This window comes from Stegostoma tigrinum, chromosome 16 (genome assembly GCF_030684315.1).
Source record: "Stegostoma tigrinum isolate sSteTig4 chromosome 16, sSteTig4.hap1, whole genome shotgun sequence".
NCBI lineage: Eukaryota > Metazoa > Chordata > Chondrichthyes > Orectolobiformes > Stegostomatidae > Stegostoma > Stegostoma tigrinum.
The window spans coordinates 40,423,418-40,445,082 of NC_081369.1; the positions used below are offsets into that span (position 1 = coordinate 40,423,418).

At 39.7% G+C, this 21,665-nt stretch overlaps 1 protein-coding gene across 5 annotated transcripts in view; it reads right to left on the reverse strand.

Moving 5' to 3' along the window:
- The window catches only part of piezo1 (piezo-type mechanosensitive ion channel component 1), a 337,749-nt gene that overhangs the window by 29,893 nt on the left and 286,191 nt on the right, over positions 1 to 21,665 (reverse strand). For all 5 annotated transcript variants that reach the window (XR_009446804.1, XR_009446805.1, XM_059651724.1 and 2 more), the window contains 7 exons: positions 20,996 to 21,205; positions 16,390 to 16,648; positions 15,537 to 15,725; positions 12,565 to 12,751; positions 9,728 to 9,836; positions 2,605 to 2,752; positions 1,616 to 1,830 (listed from right to left, as the gene is read on the reverse strand). Coding sequence is in view for 3 of the 5 variants with exons in the window: in XM_059651724.1 (XP_059507707.1) it covers positions 1,616 to 1,830; positions 2,605 to 2,752; positions 9,728 to 9,836; positions 12,565 to 12,751; positions 15,537 to 15,725; positions 16,390 to 16,648; positions 20,996 to 21,205 (1,317 nt within the window). In the remaining 2 variants the exon portion in view is untranslated. The remainder of the gene's footprint in view (positions 1 to 1,615; positions 1,831 to 2,604; positions 2,753 to 9,727; positions 9,837 to 12,564; positions 12,752 to 15,536; positions 15,726 to 16,389; positions 16,649 to 20,995; positions 21,206 to 21,665) is intronic.

The following is a 21,665-nucleotide window of genomic DNA, read 5'->3' on the forward strand; positions in this document are numbered from 1 at the left end:
CCCAGGCTTTACACCATATTCCAGCCGAAGTCCAACAAGAATTTTGTAGAAATTCAACATCACCTCGTTGTTCTTGTATTTTATGTCCCTATTTAATAAGTACCAGGATATTGACTGCTGTCTCCACCTATCCTGCTACAGCTGAGATATACACCTGGTCCCTCTGCTCCTGCACCCTCTTTAGAATTGTAACCATTATTTTATGTTGACAGTATATGTTCTTCCTACCAACATGCATACACTTCTCCACATTGAAATTCATCCACCACCTTTCTGCCCATTCTAACCACTTGTGTACATCCTATTGGAGTTCTAGTCTATCCTCGTCACAGTTTATAATGTTTCCATGTTTCACATCATATGCAAAATTTGAAATTTTCGCCTGCACACCAAAACTCAGTTCATTAACAATTATCTGGAAAAGCAAGGGTCCCAATATTGACCCTTGAGGCACTCCACTACAAACCTACCTCCAGCATGAAAAATACACATCGCCCATTATGCTGATTCCTATCATTCGCCAATTCTGTATCCACATTGCTGCTGTCTCCTTTATTTCATGAGCTGTAAGTTTTCACAATTTTGTTGTGAGATGCTGTATAGAATGCTTTTGAAAGTCCATGCACACCACATCTACAGCAGTACTCTCAAACACTTTCTGTTACCTTGTTAAAAACTCCAGCATGTTAGTCAAACATGATTTTCCCTTTAGAAATCCATGCTGGCTCTTTTAATCAACCCATCCTTTTCTACGTGACTCCTGATTTTCTCTCAAATAATTATTTCTAGAAGCCTCCCCATCACAGAAATTAAGCCCACTGGTCTGAGTGTATAGATAATCCACACTAGCTAACCTGGGATTGAGGTGGTGCAATATTGCAAGAGGACACAAAAGTTTAATTTATGTAAGAATATCTACTAATTTATTGCGAAAGGGAACTGGATGAGTTCCTAAAATTTCACAATATATTTGCATGTAGGTAAGTTATTGGGAAATGCGCATCATTGTATAGGCTTGGAGAGGAATTTCACAGATTTCACTTAACTGTCCAAAGGTTTTTTTCACTTTTCTGCTTTTCCTTGGAAACTGCACATCTTAGTGGATATGGACGGGGATAACAGTTTTCAGGAATTATGCAATCACAGAATGGACAGGGTCAATGAACCCACTGGACGATAACATATATATGTACATCAAGCGTACAGGTAACACTGAAGAGCTTTCATTTTATATCGTGTAGGTAGATATTTTAGTATAATTCCGAAAGGTAACCAATTAAAAGATGCCGCTATGGATAAAGAATTATGAGAATATTATTAGTGCCACATGGTGACAATGAAATGTTAAAATAATGCAAAAATGGAAATTTACATCTCTGCATTTATAGGCTTTTTCTAAACAATTGAGCTTTTGCTTCTGGCACAGTGCATATATGAGTATATATTTAAGTGTGTGGTAGATATGTAGAGTAGCAGTTTGAAGTAACATTGTTACCATTCATATACAAGCCAAACAATCCCCAACAGATTTGATTTTAATTTTCCTTGGTTTATTTCTTTCACTGCCCCCCTCACCATTTCCTTTCAATCTCTATTAAATATTTGCATTGCTTACCGCTCAGTGACTGCAGGTAATATGAAGAACATCCAGAAATGTATTCCAAAGACAAGGATTATTTGGAAAATGAGCTTTCCCAGTACAGTTTTGCGGAGATACAGTGCACGGTCTATTACCATAGTGGAGAACTGAATTAGCACCATTACCAGGAAAGCCTCAGGAACCTGATCATCAGACAATGTTGATGCAATATCAGCAGCTGCTGAATGTTTCTATTTGGGAAAGAAAGAAACTTCAGTGCACAAAAACAGAGTGTAGCCATTAAAAATATTGTCGTTTCATTGTGTTATCAAACTAAGAACTAATTTAGAGCATTCAAACAACAAAGCTTCATGAATAGATTCTAGAAATGGACTTGATTTCTAGCCTGTATGACTGTATATACTGAATGACTATAATGTCTGGAGCCTCTTTGATATAGCAAACCCCAGATTTCAGCACCTTGCCCCTTGAAGCTGCCAGTAGGAAATGAAAGCAAGGAAACATTTTGTCAATGTGCATTGAATGAAAATTAGTTAATCCTTTAAAAAGGCCATTGTAAAATTGCGAAAACAAATAAACTTCATCAATAAGTTATTTGCTTGGTTAAACAGAGATTCTAATTAGGATGAAACTCTCTTATGCATTGCAAACACTATTCTAACTTAATTTTATGGCTTGGTGAATTTGGTCAGTAACTTGCAAAGCCATCTACTTGCCAAGTTAAACAGCTAGCCCCCTGTGCTGAGTCAGCTGACCATGGTCGGGATTCAGGAGAGGATCATGGATTAGGCAGAACAAATAAAAAGGAATTTAAAAAAAAATCCTGATCCCCAATTTTAAAAATGTTTGCTGCAACTGTAAACCTGAATGCTGTTAGGTTAGTTTTAGCCACACCTCCATTCGCCAGTTTTAAAACAAAAAAGCTTAGATAGGAATCAATGAGACAGAACTAGACAAAAAAAAACTGAGTTTTCATATTAATAACTAAAAGGTTTGGTTCTTACCCCAAATGCCCAGAATCCAAAGATAATAATCACAAAGTCTATTACATCGGCTAGAAACATGAGTGCGTAGACATCAGTTGCTGCACGATATTTTGTGTGGACAATGTCGGAGAAATATCTGTGCATTGGCCTGTAAATGCTTTGAACCCTGGTAACATTAAAATGCAGCATTAGTTTACAATAGTAAAAAGGGAGCCAAACAAGTTTAAAGACAGAGATAACAAGGTGTAGAGCTGGATGAACACAGCAGGCCAAGCAGCATCCAGAGGAGCAGGAAGGATGATGTTTCGGGCCTAGACCCTTCTTCAGAAATGGGGGAGGGTCTAGGCCTGAAATGTCAGCCTTCCTGCTCCTTCGATGCTGCTTGGCCTGTTGTGTTCATCCAGCTCTACACCTTGTTATCTCAATGTCAATGTACTAGTCTTCCATGCAGCATCTCAATCAGTCCCATTCCTCTCCCTCTTCCCTACAGATCTCCAGTTTTTTTTAATCCTTGCATAATTGGTAAATTCAATCTTGACAGTCACAGTTGACCCTGTTTCCACCACACTCTGAGGCAATGCAATTCAAATTCTAACAACTCACTGTGGAAAAATGATTTTCCTAATGTTGCTTCTGGTTCATTTACAAATCGCTTCAAATCAGCACTCTCTGGTTCTTGACCCTTCCATCAGGGGAAAACAGTTTGTCCAGGCCTCTTATGGCTCTGCAAGTTTCTATCAAATCATCTCAGAAACTACTCTTCTAATCAATTTGATGGGACTTGAACCCAGCCCTTTTGACCAGGGCTAGGGACTCTAACACTGCACCCTGTTTGAATCTAGGAACCAGCCCAACACCTGCTTCTCCAATCCATCTTGTAATTAAAGCACTGTATTCTTCAATTTTTCCTGCAATCTGTCTAGAGTCTTCACATCCTTCCTACAGTGTGGTGCCCAGAATTGAACATACCAGGCGGCTTTTAATAGAAGTGATGGGAGGCTCATCTGCTGCTATGGAAAGTTGGCGTGAGATCTTTTGTTTCCTTTATTCATTCATGGGATGAGGACATTGCTGGCTAGACAGCATTTATTGTCCATCCCTAATTGCCCAGAGGACAATTCAGAGTCAACCACATTGCTGTGGGTCTGGAGTCACATGTAGCCCAAACCAGGTGGATTTTTCTGATACTCGACAATAGATTTACGGTCATCGTTAGATTCTTAATTCCAGATATGTTATTGAATTCAAATTCCACCTTCTGCCATGGTGGGATTTGAACCCGGGTCCCCAGAATTTTATCCAGATCTGCCTCACACTCTTTCTAAAAGGCTCAACAAAGTAGTATGCAATTAGCGAAGTTAACTGGGCTGTGGGGGACCTTCCATAGGATCATAGACCCCCAGGAGCAAACATGTAGGGGAGCACTTGCAGCTGCCTATAATGCACCCGCTCCCCCTGCTTGGTTCAGCATTGTCAAAGGATTCAAGGCAATAGATAAGTGATGGTGGTTGCAGTGGATGGGTCTGCGGGCGGACCTTGGCTGCTGTGTTCATCCAGCTCCGCACTTTGTTATCAGTAGAAATAGCAGGGATTGGTTCACAGTGTGGCCTTCCCTTCCTTATGGCAGAGCCCTAAAGCAAGTCCTGAGTGCCTCTGAGTGAGGGACCCCACTCCACCATATATACAGACACACAAACCCTTCCAGATTTCCCACACATCAAGTCACTAGGCTACTGCCGGGTGAATAAAGACAATAACTGGGAATTAAATTTCACTAAATATTCCAGATAAGCCCAAACCAATGACAAACGTTCACCAAAATCTTGTGACTTTTCAACTCAACACCTCTATTTATAAAACCCAAATCTAACTAGCTGCATTCTTAACCTAGAACACCACCTTCAATCATTTCTCCTCATGTGTCCTGGGTTCATTTGCTCTGGCACCTTTAGAACTGTATCCATGATTTTACATTGTCTTTCCTCTCAAAATCTATCAATCATGTCACACATCTCTGCGCTTACCCACTCACAGTTCCCAATACTTCATGCTTTCGCTCAATCTGCAAATTTTGAACATGCATCTTTCGTGCCACGTTGAAGCTATTAATTAGAGCAAGAAAGTAACGGTCCTAATTCTGACCCCGGAGAACCCACTATTTGCCTTTCTGCAGTCATAGAATCAATTGGTCACTGTGCTCTCTATTTTCTGTTGTAAAGATGATAGCTTTGTATTTTCTTTATTTTTGAACTGCGAGTTAAAAAAGATACTGCCTTAAATCAAGGAGACTGTGCAACGAGATGTCTGTAGTTTTAGAAAAAAAAAATCACATCTACTGGAGCACATTGTGAGTTGTATTCAATGCTGCCTTTTCTTGGACCAATGAGAGTGAAAACCTACACAGTGGAGCTGATGGGTCCTGAACAAGGAGATAATTGCTTGACAACAATGTTTTGATTGACAGCTGATTAGACTTCTGGGGTGTCAATGGTGTGGAAACTCCTAGACTGCAAAAAAGGAAGCATCAAAAATCTCCATCTGACTCACGGTCTGTCTCATTCTCCTGTGTGGAGGTACCAGAAAATCAGCAGCAAGAGCATGACTTCCATTCACTTTATCTACAAATTCTTACTTTACTAAGAAAAAGGGAAAATCACTTTCAGAGACCCAAACAGTCAACTTCACAATCAGCGAATGAAAGATAGCATTGGTGGGCAAGCAACATTGCCTCATTAGCAAAGAAATAAAAGGAATTGGAAGAGCCTGAAAGAAAATGACACATTGAATCCTATGGTTCAGACCGGCGCTATCAAACTCTGTCTCCACGATATTTTCTCTTTCCACCCTTAATATCCATGTCGTGTGTCTGTTTATGAAGGTGGTGAGGTGTTGTGGGGGGTGGGGGTGGGGGGGAGGTTTAAGAAAGGATGGAGTTTAATGCTGCTTGGCCTGCTGTGTCCATCCAGCTCCACACTTTGTTATCTGGAGTTTAACTAGTTTTTTTAAAAACATTTGTGATGACCCCAGGAAAGGTGGGGTTTGATTTCCAGCGCACTACTCCAGTGAGTCATCACACTGTCTTTTGGCTAACACTGGATCTGCAGCTTAGTTATCACTTTTATTTGACAGCCGTCAGCAATACCAACAAGTCTCTGATGTGGCATTTTAACAAGCATCTTTTGGAAGTCCATGTACAACACATCAACCACATCATACTCATCAAAGCTAAGCAACATAAGAAAACTTCCAATATAATTGCGAGGGATCCAAAAACCTGAGGATTGTATGGTTAGTAGGTACTGTGTAATCATTATACTCAAGTTACTATTTTTATCAGTTTTCAAAAAGGTCGGTCAATGGGGTGCTGGAATTACCTTCCACCACAAGGAGGAAATATCTGCCAAAATGAGTACTTGCCCCAGAACTCCTGACAAGTAGCCATTGACCAACCAATTACCACTTCAACAATCTACACTCAATCATTAGCAAAGTGTTGGAAGAAGTCACTGAAAATTCCACCAAGAAGCACTTGCAAGGATCAACGTGCTTGCTGATGCTCAGTTTGAGCATCCACTCGGACCACTTAGCTGTTGACCTCTTTACAGGTTTGGTCCAAATATGGACTAAACAGCCGAACTCCAAGGTGGAGTGAGAGTGACAACTTTTGACACCAGACAGCATTTGCTGGAATGTGACTTCAAAGACACTTAGCAAAATTTGTTTCAATGGAAATGGAAGGAAAACTCTCATCTGATTAGAATCATACTCCTCACAAAAGAAAGATGCTTGAGGTGATCGAATATCAAACACCACAGACCAAATACTGCAGGAGTTTCAGAGTAACATCCTAGGCCCAATCATCTTTAGCTGCTTCAATTGTGACCTTCCCTCCATCAAAAGAACAGAAATTGGGATGTTCACTAATGATTGCACAACATTCAGCTCCATTTGCTAAATCTCAGATGCTGAAAATGGGTCCAAACACAACAAGGTCTGGCCAATATCCAGGAACAAAAACAAAGTTGCTGGAAATGCTCAGCTGATCTGGCAGCATCTGTGAAGAAAAACATCCAGAGTTAACGTTTCGGTTCCGGTGCCCCTTCCTCGGAACTTGGCTTGGATTGACAACGGCAAGTACCATGTGCGCTGCATGCCAAGCAATGATCATCCCCAACAGGAGAAAAAATAATCATCGCTTCTTGATATTCATTGTCTTAGCATTACTGAATCCCTCAACTTCACCATCCTCAGGGTTACTGTTGACAAAAATAGAACAGGACCAGCCATGTAAATATTATGGCTTCAATAGCAGTTCAGAAGCTAAAGATTTTGTAGGGAGTAGCTCACTTTCTGACTCCCAAAAGTCTGCCATCTACAAGGCACAAGTCAGAAGCATGATGGAATTACTTCCTCCTTGCCTGGATGGGCACAGCTCCAATAACCCTCAAGAGCTTGACACCATCCAAGACAGAGCAGCCCATTAGATTGGCACCGCACACCGTCAATCATTCACCCACTCCACCTCCATAGCACAGTAGAAGCAATGTGTACCATATACAAGATGCACTGCAGAAGTTCACAAAGTCACCTTAACAACCCCATAAAAACTCATGACCACTATAACTCCAGGGGAAAACAGTACAATAAAAACACCGTAATACTTGGAAATGAACGAGCTGGTCTTTTTGGACCTCCATTTTGAAGTCTGCAAGATGAATTGGAATAGTATGTGTCATTTGGCAGCTTTACTAAATTTTCCTTCAAGAACAAGGGCAGCAACTGCATGGGAACAACATCACCTACAGATTACCCTTCAAGCTACATGCCATCCTGACCTGGAAATATATTGCAGTTCCTTCAACGTCATTGGGTCAAAATCCTGGAACTCCCTTTCTTATTCTTCTACCCAATGGATTTGACTGGTTCAACAAGTCAACTCACCATCACCTTTTTAAAAATGACACTTAGGGATGGGCAGTAAATGCCGGTGTTCTCAGCAATGTCCACATCCATGGATGAATAAAAATAACATCTCACTGCAGATAAATCACGTTCCTTCCAAAAGCAGGTACAAAAAAAAATCTCATGTTCCTGTGAGGATCTTGGACAGCAAAACTAAAAGATCATATTAGCATTGATTACCAGTTTTAATATAGGTTTCCAAAGATTTTTTTTAAAAGTATCCATTTACTTATCAATTATCAGGAAAAGTATTCTATTAATTTCAATTATTTCCTTTTTTTCCCAAACTGAGAGATGTTAGTTAGCTGACAAATGTTATCTATGGGCAATCTCAACTTCAATTTTCTTTTTCCAAACTGAGGACTAAATTTGTTCTCAACAAATTGTACAAAAGTCAGTTGCATAATTAACTGTCAATCTCAAATAGTTTTATTTCATTTTAATTGATCGAAGAAAACACATTGGTTCTCATTTAGACGGTAGCCATTCAGTTGGTTCATTACAGCTTTCTGACTTATGTAGTTGACTTATTTCACATTGCTTTCTGGCTAAATGATACTGCCCACTTGTGGGTCAGGAAACTGAAAGGAGAAGAAACTGAATTGTTGAAATTGTTTAACTGAGCCAGAGGATATGCAAGCCACCAAATCTCCCAGCAATCGGCAAGGGCAGTAGGATGACATGCTGATTCTACCAAAGCAAGGGCCCATAGTATGGTGTTACAAATGCTCAACAGCACTGGAATGTTTCACACTGCAGTAACAACAGGAATGGAGAGGAGCTCGGTGAAGGCGACTTCCTGAATCTTTCAGACTTGAGGCCTTGCTGAGGAATCCGAAGGGTGTTGCATTAGGTGAGCTTTACAAAAGGATGTCAGCCTCTCTAACCAAGCAGGCATGAATGGAAGTCAGCAAAGCTGGTCTCCCTTCAAATTGGAAATGGTGCATTGAGGATTGACGACCTCAAGAGGACATGATGCGCCCAGATTGCAAGCCCCGAGTCCCAAGCACTACTTTCCCAGTTCTTTCTTCTATACTCTTCGCCAGCACACAACTTGTATTTCCACTGGCTCATCCATCTCCAGGCTCCTTGCATTTCCATCTGAGTAGCCAAAGCAAAACCTCAGCTTTCTTGCACCCATGCCTCACAGTCACCCTCCACATACACACAAACACACACGGTCTTTCCCTACTCCCCACATGGCTATTATGAATACTTGTACCTCTGTTTTCCCTTCTTAGTTTAAAGGAGTGACCCGTAGCTGAGTATCGAAGGAGTAAAATCACTCTTTGGGGTAACTGCAGTGCCCAGCAGCCTTTCTCAGGACTCTTCAGTTTCATTGATCAAAGATTTCACAGCCTGTCAACGTCACTGAAGGTGCTTTCCCTCCTGTGGGCTCATCTCAGTGACCCTGGTAATTTGTTGACATGTTTGTAAACAGGTGTACTGCTTGTCAAATCCAGAACGGAGAGTTAAAACAGTAACCAATGAACTATTTGATTTTATTAAATTACTAGCCCAACAACTGCATAACGGTTTGCTGCATTTCCACATGAACTCTCTGAGCCACTTCATCTACAATAGGGATATGTGCACAAAGATTTGAAATACTAGGGAGCTTGGATACAGAACATTTACACCACACCCTCTGCACACTCCCAGCCCCATAGCTCCTCTTCCCGTCTGATTAAAGTGCCAATATGTCATCAAATGCATATGGAAGGTTGAGACAGTGCATTATAGTGATCACAGAGTGTTTTTCTGCGTTGTAACTTTTATCAGGGAGTGCCATCTTTGCACAAAGTCCTAGACATGGGCCTTATAAACTGTTGTCTTATACATCCCTACATTACACAAGTTGTTGTTCAATCACTTAATCAGATAGGTTCATGTTACAATGATAGCTCAACTCATCATTGCAGAATAATTATTGAATCCTGTGACAATTTCTACTTCCTTTGTTAATTTGATTTTGGTTTAGACTCAAACTTAAATTAAGCGAATCTAAAAAATAATGTAGATTTTCCTAATTTCTTTATTGTAGCATGATATAAATGAGAAAAACACTGATGGATTGATTAAACTGAATTTAAAATTAACTTCATGTTTTGCTTCTTTAATTTAAATCAACTTTTCAAATTTCCTTTGTTACAGAAACATATAAACGATGTGCACTTACATTTGGAAGAGAAAACGTTTTACTTTCATTCCAAATTCCTTCAGTTTTTTTGCTGCCTTTTCCCTTCTGCTGTGTTTCTTTTTGGACTTCCGAGAAGAATGTTCCTTCTCTGAAAGAATAATGTTTTCTAATAATGCATTTCAGCTGAAGACCCTCTAAAGTTTGTCATAAATTACTTCAGCCTCCTTAATAGCAATTCCACGACACAGACTGATTAACTCTTCTGCACTAAAGAGAATATGCTTCCATTCTGGTATCAAGCTATGATATTATTTTACGTAGGCCGTAAATACAGATCCAAAATACATTGCGATGTACCTGATACTCTGGATTTAACGGCACAGCACAATTCTTTAAACAAAGTTAAATTTTCCACATTAGATTTATGTACTGAGTGGTCCCTTGGACATGAATCATAGAAAGTTAATGCACAGGTTGTGACAAGAGATGTATGATTTATGTGTACATTCATTTCCATGTGGAGTTTGCATGTCAAAATTGTGACATATAGACTTTAGTTACTTTTTTCCCCATAAAGAAAAGCACTCTCTAATCAAGTGTATGTCAGAGAGAAGGTGACTGTAAACTAATTGAGTGTTAATGGAACAAGATATTTTTACTACATGGCTTACAACAGGTACAGTACACAGTGAAGCCCACTAACTTGTTTTCAGTTCAGAACAAACAAAGATTGATTTGAATTTAGAAAACCCTGAGATTGGAAGTGTTTAAGGTTGCTCAGCAGAGACCTGGCTGGCGTCATCAGCATAGGACAGATCATGGAAAGCACAATCACCTCAGCAAGAAAGTTTAGTTTGTCAAATTTCCAAACCAGAACAGTTTGCTTAGAAATCCGCAGGTTATTAGAATGAAGAAAGCTTAAGCTCTCAGAATTGTTAAAGAGTTCATATTGGCAGACTTGGAAAAGTCTTATTGGTTTGTTCCCACAGTCCATGGTAAAGAAACTTCAAATGTCAATTAAGTGAAACCTTAAAGGAGTTGAGAGATGGAGTGTATGTTCTCTGGATTTGAATCTTTGTAAATTGATTGTTTTGGAAAATAATTTGAAAACTTGTTTTATTGTGTGTTTTAACATGGTTTTACACTGTGTTCTATACCTAGGTAGCTTGCCATTATTTATTACTTTTTTCGTGTCATAGATCTCTTTTCCATTGTTAAAGAAACGCTGCAGCCTCATGTGACTACATTTCAGCGATTGACCACTGTGTCAACTAAAATTAAAAACAAATATTTCAATTCAGATTTCATTCTGGTATCTGGTATGCCCAGTAACTCCATCAGCTGTGATCATAACAAAGACCAGTAAGCTATTAGGAAGGCAACTGTTTGTTATGTGTTTGTGACAAAAGGTTTTGTGTACAAGAATAAAGAAATCTATGGGGCATTGGTCATGCTTGCATTATGGTGTACGTTTTGGTCTCCATACCCAAGAAAGGACCTGCTGTATTTGACCCAGAGGCAGTGCAATAGCTTCTGAGAAGAGGGGCTTCACCTAAGAGCTATGACTTAGTAGATTAGTCTATATTCTCCGGAGTTTAGTGGAAGGGGTGATCAAATTGAAATATCTAAAATTCTGAGCAAGCTCGACAAGTTTTATGGTAAGGAATATTTTCCTGTGGTTGAGGAATCTTGAACTGAGCAACTGGATAAGTGGTCAGTGATTTATAACTGTGGTTCAGTGGGGCAAACGTTTATTCATTCAAACAGTTGTTCATCTTTGCAATTCTCCACCCCAGAGATCTGTGGTTGCTCAGTTGCTGAGTATGCTCAAGACGGAGATCAACAGATTTTTGGTTGTAAAGGAAATTACAGGATATGATGATATAATGGGAAAGAGATTATCAGGTAAATGATCATCCAGGATCAGGATGAAATGTACAGCAGGCTCATAGCACCAAACATATCATAGTCATAAGTTGCCTTTGTGTTTATTAATGCCTTCATTGAAGTACAATTGCCTGAAAGTTTTGCAGGCACCTTGATTTGGACTGCAATTAGAAACTCTAAGTTTTTGTCTTGTCAGAAAGACAGCAAGCCTAAAACAGAGGTACACATCAAGCAATAAAACACATAAGATGGATATCAATCACTTTGGCCAAACTGGAGTCTGCTGTGCTGAATTTGAGAGCCCAGTGGTGGTTGTGAGAGGAGATAGGGTTTGGGAAACCAGGGGTTGGAGAATAAGTGGGGGAGCAACATCAGAATGGCTTTCCAAATCATTCCACATGCCTGCAGCGGGCAGAAACCTGATGGATTCCCCACTCTCCAAAAGCATGGAGCCAACTCAGATGTTTAAGGCTACAATCAGGACAGATTCTGTGGTTTCATCACACACCGGTTTGGCCTCAACTGGAGTATTGGAACAAATGGAAAAGTCCACATTTTTGGATCAATTTTGACAGAGTCTAATCTAGTGAGAGTCTAGTATAGGGTTACGCGAATGATTCATGAATGAGACCCTTCCATTCTTTGAAAACACTTGGATATTGAGGAGCTCCCAACATCCATGCAACCACAAGAATGCATATTTTGGGGATAGAAAGGAATAGATGAAACCAAATTCTTTCAAAAATTTAAGAAACAAAATAAAATTAGCAAAAGCCTAGGTTCTCATAGGATAAAAGAAGGACAAAGTCATTTGTACCAGTATAGTGAAACTCGGTCAGTTTGCATGTGGACTAAAATGTTCCAACATAAACATGTGAGCTTACTCAAGCATATGTGCCAAATTTCAGAGGTTAAAACAGGGGTTTTGTTCAATTTGCTTTAATGAATGTTTTCGTATCTGGCAACACTGTTCCTACAAAACTTCTAACCTTTGGTTTGTCTTCTCCTCCTAAAGTGTAACCTGCTCTTTTTTGTCTCCTGCGTTGGTTCTAGGACAGAAACATGGTCATCTGCAGCTGGGTCCTGGTTTGCTTCCTGTGATTCTTCGGTGGTCTCCTTTTCTTTCAAAATGTCCTTTTTCTTTTGATCCTCCTGATCATCCCATAGTCCATACCGCTGAAAATTGTAAAATGGTAAAAGATTACAGCATTTGTAAAGTGTGTGGTGGGGGAAAGAAATCAATGTCTTCATCATGTTACTATGTGTTTATAAATACATAACACAATCCAGAATATCCACAATACAGAAGTTTGATTGCATCTCAATGAAAATACAGTAAGAATCAGGTCATACTAACTTGTAGGCACTGGAGCAATTTCTACAATGGAGTAGGAGAATGATGTTAAACCTGAGGGTCTTACATACATCAGAATGGTGACATGCAGTCACTAGTTGGACATGGCCTGGGTAAAGAATACATCTTTTGTATTTGTTCATAGGCTGTGGAAGACACTGACAAGGCCAATAATTATAATTGCCCTTGAGAGGGTGAGCCACCTTCCGGAATAGTTGCAGTCAGTGTGGTGTAAGTACACCCACAGTAAGTTTCTGGTAGGGAATTTCAATTGCAATTCAGAGATCACCCTTGAAAGTTGAATGGATGAAAATGGTGAGAACTCATTCCTCAAATCAGAGGTAAGCTTGTCTGTCACATTTGGGAGAGAAACACATTGTAATTAGAGGAGCAGTAGGCCCTTAAGAAACAAAGCATTGACATTGAGGGAGTGGTCAGGGAAACAGGGAGCCAGGGACTGATGTTCAGAGTGAGGTGGGACAGGGGAGTCCAGGCAGGAAGTCTGGATGCATCCCATTGACTGGGATGCAAAACCTTTTCTCTTATTCCTCCTTGTACCCATCTTGGCTCCCACCCCTGACCTGCTCTGATGTCTGTACCAGGATCATTCCTGGATCAGTGGGGAAGTGATGGCCTAGTGGTATTATTGCTAGGCTCTTAATGCAGAAACTCAGCTAATGTTCTGGAGACCTGGGTTCGATCCTGCCATAGCAGATGGTGGAATTTGTATTCAATAAATAAAAATAAAATCTGGATGGCGTGGGACATGGGCATCACTGACTGGCCAACATTTATTGCCCATCCCAGCTGTCCTTTACTGGAGTTGCTTGTTAGGCCATATCAAAGTGCAGTTGAGAGTCAACCACATTGCTGTGGGTCTGGAGTCACATATAGGCCAGACCAGGTGAGGATGGCAGATTTCCTTCCCTGAAGGACATTAGTGAGCAAGATGGGTTTATTCCAACAATCGACAATGGTTTTGTGGCCATCCAGATTTTATTTTTATTTATTGAATACAAATTCCACCATCTGCTATGGCAGGATCGAACCCAGGTCTCCAGAACATTAGCTGAGTTTCTGCATTAAGAGGCTAGCAATAATACCACTAGGCCATCACCTCCCCACTGATCCAGGAATGATCTTGGTACAGACATCAGAGCAGATCAGGGGTGGGAGCCAAGATGGGTACAAGGAGGAATGTGGGGAGAGATAGGGACTGCTAGAATTATTTACGGGGTGGAGGGGGCTTGCAAAAGGAGGCATGGTAGAAGAAAAGGCTGCAAAGTTTATGAGGGAGAAAAAAAGCTGTATAAGAGATTTGAAGGGGGAAGTCGCAAGGAATGGTGTGGAGAGGGCAAGAAGGAAGAGAAGAAGGAGGCTACAAAGATGATAAAACAGTTTAAATGGGTCAAAGAGACACTTAGCTAACTGGGATCCTAGGAAACATCAAAACATCAAAAAACATCAATTTCCTAGAGACCACAAGATTTAAATTTGTACAAGAATGTAACATTTCAATCTCAGACTGAGGTAATGAATTCTTGTAAATGAATGCAGAATGTATGGTTCAGGACTGAGTAAGTTGCAGAGCTATTATCCTTGGAAATAAATTTGATGGATTCTATCGTAATGAACATTCTTAAGTTATTAATTATTAAATTAATTATTGAAATATTATTAATTACGGTAATTAATAATCAATTATTAAAATTTAATTCTGAGATTGAAATGTTACATTCAGTAAACAGATTTATAACTGCCTGATGAAAACAAAATGCTTTGTGCACATTCGATGAAAATACAACAATAGCGAGCTCAACAGTATACAGAAGCTGGGCACAGGGTGGTGGCTTTCTGTCCGTGGAAGTGTACGTTAGTTAATTTTAGTAATAAACTTTTGTTAACTTATACCTGTTGTCTTGTACAAATTTAAATCTTGTGGTCTCTAGGAAATTGATGTTGTTTGATGTGGCGTGGTTTTAAATTTAATGGAAAGTTGATAGTTATTAAAGATATTGATGCATTATTCCAATTCTGCTTATGGTTGACTCCAAATACAAGTCAACACATGTATAGAAGATATTGTTACTATTGACATCCTCACCTACTAGTGAGAATGAGAAATTACCCCTGGAAATCAAAATACTCATATTTGAGAAAATCTCAATTGGGGTCCCTGGGTGAAAAAATAATCAGACAAGGTAACTGATGAAACTCGGGTAAAATGCTGATGGAATTTGAAGAGGCAGACTGAAAGTTTGGAAACTTTGATCACAGAGTGCTGATTTTTTTTTTGTTGTTGCTTTCATGCATGAGAGAGATCAAAATACTTTTAAGCTCGCAGAGGAGGTTGAGAGAAATTTTTGCTCAATTGTGCAAAATGTAGTCCCATTGTAAAAACTGTTTCAGTATATTGCAAATGGTCTCAACACACTGAATTTATAGGAGGGAAAAGGAAAGCAGTTTTGCTCTCATTTGTCACTGAAAAAAGAAATTGTAAACAAGAATAACATTTTTAAAAGCACCTTTTAGGTATATTATTATTAGTTTCTAACTCACTATACAAATGCTTGTTTATCAATGCGATTGAAAGTTATGGTGTCCAACCTTTAGCAGTGACTGATGGAACAAAAGTGCCAGTAGCTGAATCAGATCATATTTAACATAACCATCTGTCTTCTCCAATCCGAGAATGCGTGGAGGGAAGAACGGCTTATCTTCATTCAGTGAAATAACATAGGAGCTGTTCCAAGGGAAGAATCCAAATTGGAATAAGTATTTAACGACCACCATCACCTGCAAAGTCAAATGAAAGCTGGTCACATCTGTTTGATAATGATATTTGCATTAAAATGCTAAATCTTAAGAACACTGAATATAATGCAGGAAAATATCATAGCCATAATAATAGTTAATGCCCACATTGATCTTCATAGTAAGCATTTTAGACAATGACAACAGGTAAAGCAAACCAAAGCAGACCAAGTTCAGGGATTTCGATAAAACATCAATACAAATATTTACATAGCCAATTAATTGGCTTTGATTAAAAGTCACTGTTGCAATTCTAGGGAACTGTACCAGATAACATGTATTGAGCAAGGTTGCATAAAACAATAATGGTGTAAATAAATTCATTACCTGTTTTTCACAGCTGGCTGATGGATAAATATCACTCAGAACCCCAATTTCCCAACTCAGGAATAAGGGTGCTTACAACAACCGAGGCAAAACTGGTCCCTAATGTGTGAATTACGGTGCTATAATGGATTTCATTAAAATACAGTTCCTTTTTTCATAACTCCATTTTTCACACATATACATATTAATACACAGGGAAGATAGCAAAATCATAATGGTTTAGCAGAAAATTACAATAATTTTTCCAGTTTAGTTTACATAAAGCTTCAAAATATGTAAATTAGTAACATGCACAATATACAATACCCCTACAACTCACCTCAGTGTAGATGATTGCTGTCATCCAAAATCGTTTGCTGGGCCGAGGAATTGAAAGCATTGCCCAGAGGAACATCAGAATGGGAAGAAAGAGTGTGATTACAGAGGCAGAGATCATATTGTTCAAGATGATGATGAAGTAGCAGGTCAACTCTGAATAAGCAGCAATAACATGATACACAGCAAACACCAGTTTCAAAACTCGGTTCTGGGATTGATAAAATTTCTTGGATTCCTCCAATTCTTCACTGGAAAAATAGCTTTAAAAGAGGAAAACAAAAATATTAATCTTAAAATGTGGCAGCTGATGAGTAATGTTTTGGCCAAGTTTTGTTCCTTATAAATATCAAAATACACAGTACTCCATCAACTTGCTTCTTGTCACATTTATCTTGAGTATTATATAATAATTTTTGATTCATGTTGTGGTGCACTATATCAATCACTTTTCTTGAGATCCTTGCTTGCAGGTCCTTGGTGATTATTTGTAAGTGCCATGATTTTTTGATTCCAGTTGAGGCATAGAGGCAGGCCCATGCTTGCCTCAGCTGGAATTGGAATCAAACCTTGTGCTTTTGGCCTTAATCTGATCCACATACTCATTATCAAACTAACTCAGCCATCAAGCCTTCCCCTATCAATTGGTGCACATAAAGAGATGGTCATAGAGTTTAACAGCTGAGAAAGAAGCAAGATTCTGCAAGGTTGGTAAAGTTAGATCACATGGCATCCAGGGACAGCAAGCCACTTGGAAACAAAATTGGCTCGATGGTAGGAGACAGAGGGTTGTTGTTCAGACAGATGGCAGAGACCAGTGGTGTGCTGCAAGGATCGGTACTGGGTCCACTGCTGCTTGTCATTTATATAAATAATTTAGATGAGCTTGTAGGAAGCATGTTTAGTAAGTTTGCAGATAACACCAAAATTGGTGGTATAGTGGATAGTGAAGAGTATCTAAGAGTAAGCGATCTCGATCAGCTGGGCCAGTGCGCTGGGAAATGGTGGATGGCGGATGGCAGATGGCGTTTTGTTCAGATAAATTTGAGATGTTGCATTTTATAAGACAGATCGATGCAGGACTTGCACAGTTAATGGTAGGGCCCTGAAGAGTGTTGTTGAACAGAGAGACTGAGGGGTTCAGGGACATATTTCCTTGAAAGTGACACCACATGTAGACAAAGTGGTGAATGTGGTGTTTGGCATGCCTATCTTTATTGGTCAGAGCATTTAATATAGGGCTTGGGACATCATATTGTAGTTGAACAGAAATCATCCAGCTCTACACCTTTGTTATTTCCTACTATCTCTCTCTATTGTTGAACAGAACACTGGTGATGCCACTTTTGGAGCATGGCATACAATTCTGGTCGTCCTGCTACAGGATGGACGTTATTAAATTGGAGAGGGTGCAGAAAACTTTTACAAGGGTGCTGCCGGGACTGGAGGTTTTGAGTTGTGAGGAGGGGCTGGATAGACTAGGACTTTCTTCACTGGAGCATATGAGGCGGAGGGATGACCTTAAAGAGGTATATGAAGTCATGAGAGACATAGATAAGGTGAATAGACAAGGTCTTTTACCCCAGGTAGAGCTCAAAACTAGAGGGTTTAGATTTAAGATTTAAAAGGGGCCAGAGGGATAATGTTTTCCACACAAAAGAGCGGTGCATGTATCGAATGAGTTGCCAGAGGAAATGGTAGAAACAGTTTCAGTTATAACATTTAAAAGACATTTGGACAGATAGGTGGACAGGAAAGGTTTAGAGGGGTATCGCCAAATGCAGGCATATGGGACGAGCTTATTTTGGGAAAGTTGGTCAGCATGGATGAGTTGGTCCAAAGGATCTGTTTCTGTGCTGTATGACTGTGTCTATGCTGGTCATTAGCACCTATCTACTTTACTCCACTTTTCTAATACTTGTCTCATAGCCTTGAGTGTAATGGAGTTTCAAATATTTATCTAAATACTTCTTAAATGTTGTAATGGTTCCTGTCTCTACCATCTTTTAAGGCAGTGAATTCCAGATTTCTGTCAACCTCTGGGTGAAAAATATTTTCCTTAAGTCTCCTCTAAAGTTCCCACATCTTATCTTGAAGCTATATCTCTTTGTTATTCACAATTTTATATAGGGGAAAAGTGTCTTCCTATTTACCCTACCTATGCCCCTCATAACATCTTGGATCTCAATTAGCTTTCTGTGCTTCAAGATAAATGACTTCAGCCTATTTAGCCTCTCTTCATAGCTGATTCATTCTAGTCCAGGCCACATCCTGGTAAATCTGAGGTAACAAGGTGTAGATCTGGATGAACACAGCAGGCCAAGCAGCATCTTAAGAGCAGGAATGCTGGTGTTTCAGGCCTAGGCCTTTTCTGAAGGGTCTCGGCCCGAAACGTCAGCTTTCCTGCTCTTAAGATGCTCCCTGGCCTGCTGTGTTCATCCAGCTCTACATCTTGGTATGTCGGATTCTCCAGCATCTGCAGTTCCTATTATCCTGGTAAATCTCATCTGCACCTGCTCTGGTGCAGTCACATCCTTACCACGGCGTAATGACTAGAACTGCACACAGTTCTTCTCCAGTTATGGCCTAACTAACATTCTGTGACTGCATGATAGCTTCCTCGATTGTGTCTTCAATGTGTTGACTAATAAAGACAAGTATTCCTTATACCTTCTAAACCATCTTATTTACCTTTCCTGCTGTTTTCAAGGATCAATGGACACGCATATCAAAGCGCCATTCTATTTCCTACAGTCCCATCATACATCGTACACTCCCCTGCCTTGTCAGTCCTCCTAGAATGTCACCTCACACTTTTCAGGATTAAATCTCATTTGACAAGGTTCTGCCCACCTGATCAGCCAATCTACATCATTTTGTGGTCTAAAGCTTTGCTCCTTGTTATTTAGCACAACACCAATTTTGGCGTAAACTGCAAACTTAATGATCAAATTGCCTATGTTCATATCTAGATATTTAATATATAGTACAAGCAGCAAAGGACCCAATACAGAACCCTCTATAATACCACCAGACATGGCTTCCAGTCACAAAAACACTCTTTGACCATCACCCTCTGCCTTTTGCTGCTGAACCAACTTTAGATCCAATTTGCCAAATAGAACCATTTCATTTTGAGTTAAAGTATTTCTTTTCAATTATATTTATCTTAAAAAGAGAACGCATGATTATGCCAAATCCTGAAAGAAGAAGCTAAAGCTTATTTTCCATGAACAATACAAAAATAATTCAAGACCTGCAACCAAACTTCAACACCTCCGAAAGGGAAAATAATTTAACTCAATTGCTTAACTTAAGGATACCTTTCATTGCAGTTTTTTGTTAAGTTAGGGAAACATGTATAAATACTTTGGATATTGCTAAAATGAGACACATATAATGGCTATGCAAGTGGTATTTCCCGTTAATAATTGTATGATCAGTCCAATAATACACTCTACCAACCACACAATTGAGCATCAGCATGCACCAATTTCAGTATTAGTGTGATATCAGGTATAGAGGCTGAACAAATCAACATTATGTTCCATGAGACCATAAGTCCATAAGATAAAGGAGTAGAACTAGGCCATTCGGCCCATTGAGTCTGCTCGGTCATTCAATCACGACTGACATGCTTCTCAACCCCATTTTCCTGCCTTCTCTCTGTAACCCTCGATCCCCTTATTAATCACAAACCTATCTATTGTTACCTCAAATACATTCAAAGACTTGGCCTCCACAACCCTCCGTGGCAATGCGTTCCACAGATTAACCACTCTCAGGCTAAAGAAATTCCTCACCCGAATTCTAAAGTGTCGTCCCTTCACTCTGAGGCTGTGCTCTTGGGACCTAGTCTGTTCTACTAATGTGAAGATCTTCTCCATGTCCACTCTATCCAGGCCTCTCATTATTTTCTAAGTTCCAATCAGATACCTCCTTATCCTTCTAAGGTCTTTCTTCAGTAACTTGATAAAGGCATAGTACAGACTCAACAAGCCCATGTTTACAATTTCCAAAACAAAATGTTCACTGTTGGATGTCATTTTGCATCAAGGAAATTCTTGCTGACAATCTTAAATGTGCAAAGCACAACCCTAGTGAGGAATTTAGGAATATCTGTCAAGATTTGAACGTAGATCATCAGACATTCAAAAGGCAACACACGTTCAGACACAGGGGCCCGTTCTCTGAAAACAAAAGAAATGTGTTCAAACCTTGGACCTTTTTTTGAATTATCTGGGAGTTGAGGAAGTCTGTAGTTCCCTAATGTTCCTTCCATGCTCACGCTTAACCATTTTTGGATCAATCTGCCGACCAATCATCAATCTCTAGTCCAGTCTGTAAATTGTTACGACTGTTTTAATTTGACATTCTTGCATTTATCCTGAAGAGTGCAAGTTGAAAAGGTTTCGGCAACCTTTCAGCAAATAATTTGGACCATTGTAAAGCTGCAATTCTTAACGAAATACGTTAGTCTCTTCAATTCAGGGTAGTATTCCAAGTTAAAAGTAGAATATCCGACAATTTATTGAAATTGGCACAGTTTTGATCACACATACACATGGCCTAATTGGAAATGCAATTTTTAACCTTAGCTCATTTTATACCTGCTTGCAAGCAGTTCACTCGCTGTTCTGGTACGAGTAATGGGCTGAAAGGAGACCTCCTCTGAGTTTGTGTCAACTTTGGCTGGTTCTAGTGAATCCACAACCAAGTTCTCTTCCTCGATGTTACATTTTGAGCTGCAATCAGGAACAGGTTCCTGGGACTTCCCTTCCTCATGGATCATCAGGGATTCTTCTGGCTCTTCAGAACTACTGCATAAAGAAAATTAACATCATGAAATTGGACTGCAAAATTCTTCCTTAGCTTTCATTAAATTCATTTTTCAGGGGAGACAAGCCCCTGATCCTCTTCTTCCTTGAATGAAGGATCAACAGTCCAAACCACCAAATACCTCCTCTGCCTCCACCTTGCTGAACTTATTCACATCATTGAACAATGTCTACCCTAATTACACTCGCTTCCACCAATTTAAATGTGTCTCTATTGGAATCTCCTTGGTCCTCTGCCTGCCTTTCTGTGGGAAATATGGAACACTCTTTGTTCCAGGTAAAAACAAAACACTGGGCTTACTGGAAATTGGAAATTAAAATAGTATCTGTGGAAATGGCTAGCAGCTCTGGCAGCATTTGCGGACAGGGAAACTCAGTCAACTTTCCATCCCTGGTACTGAGCAGCCTAAGCGGCAGTGTTGTTAAGGGGCCAATTGGTAGC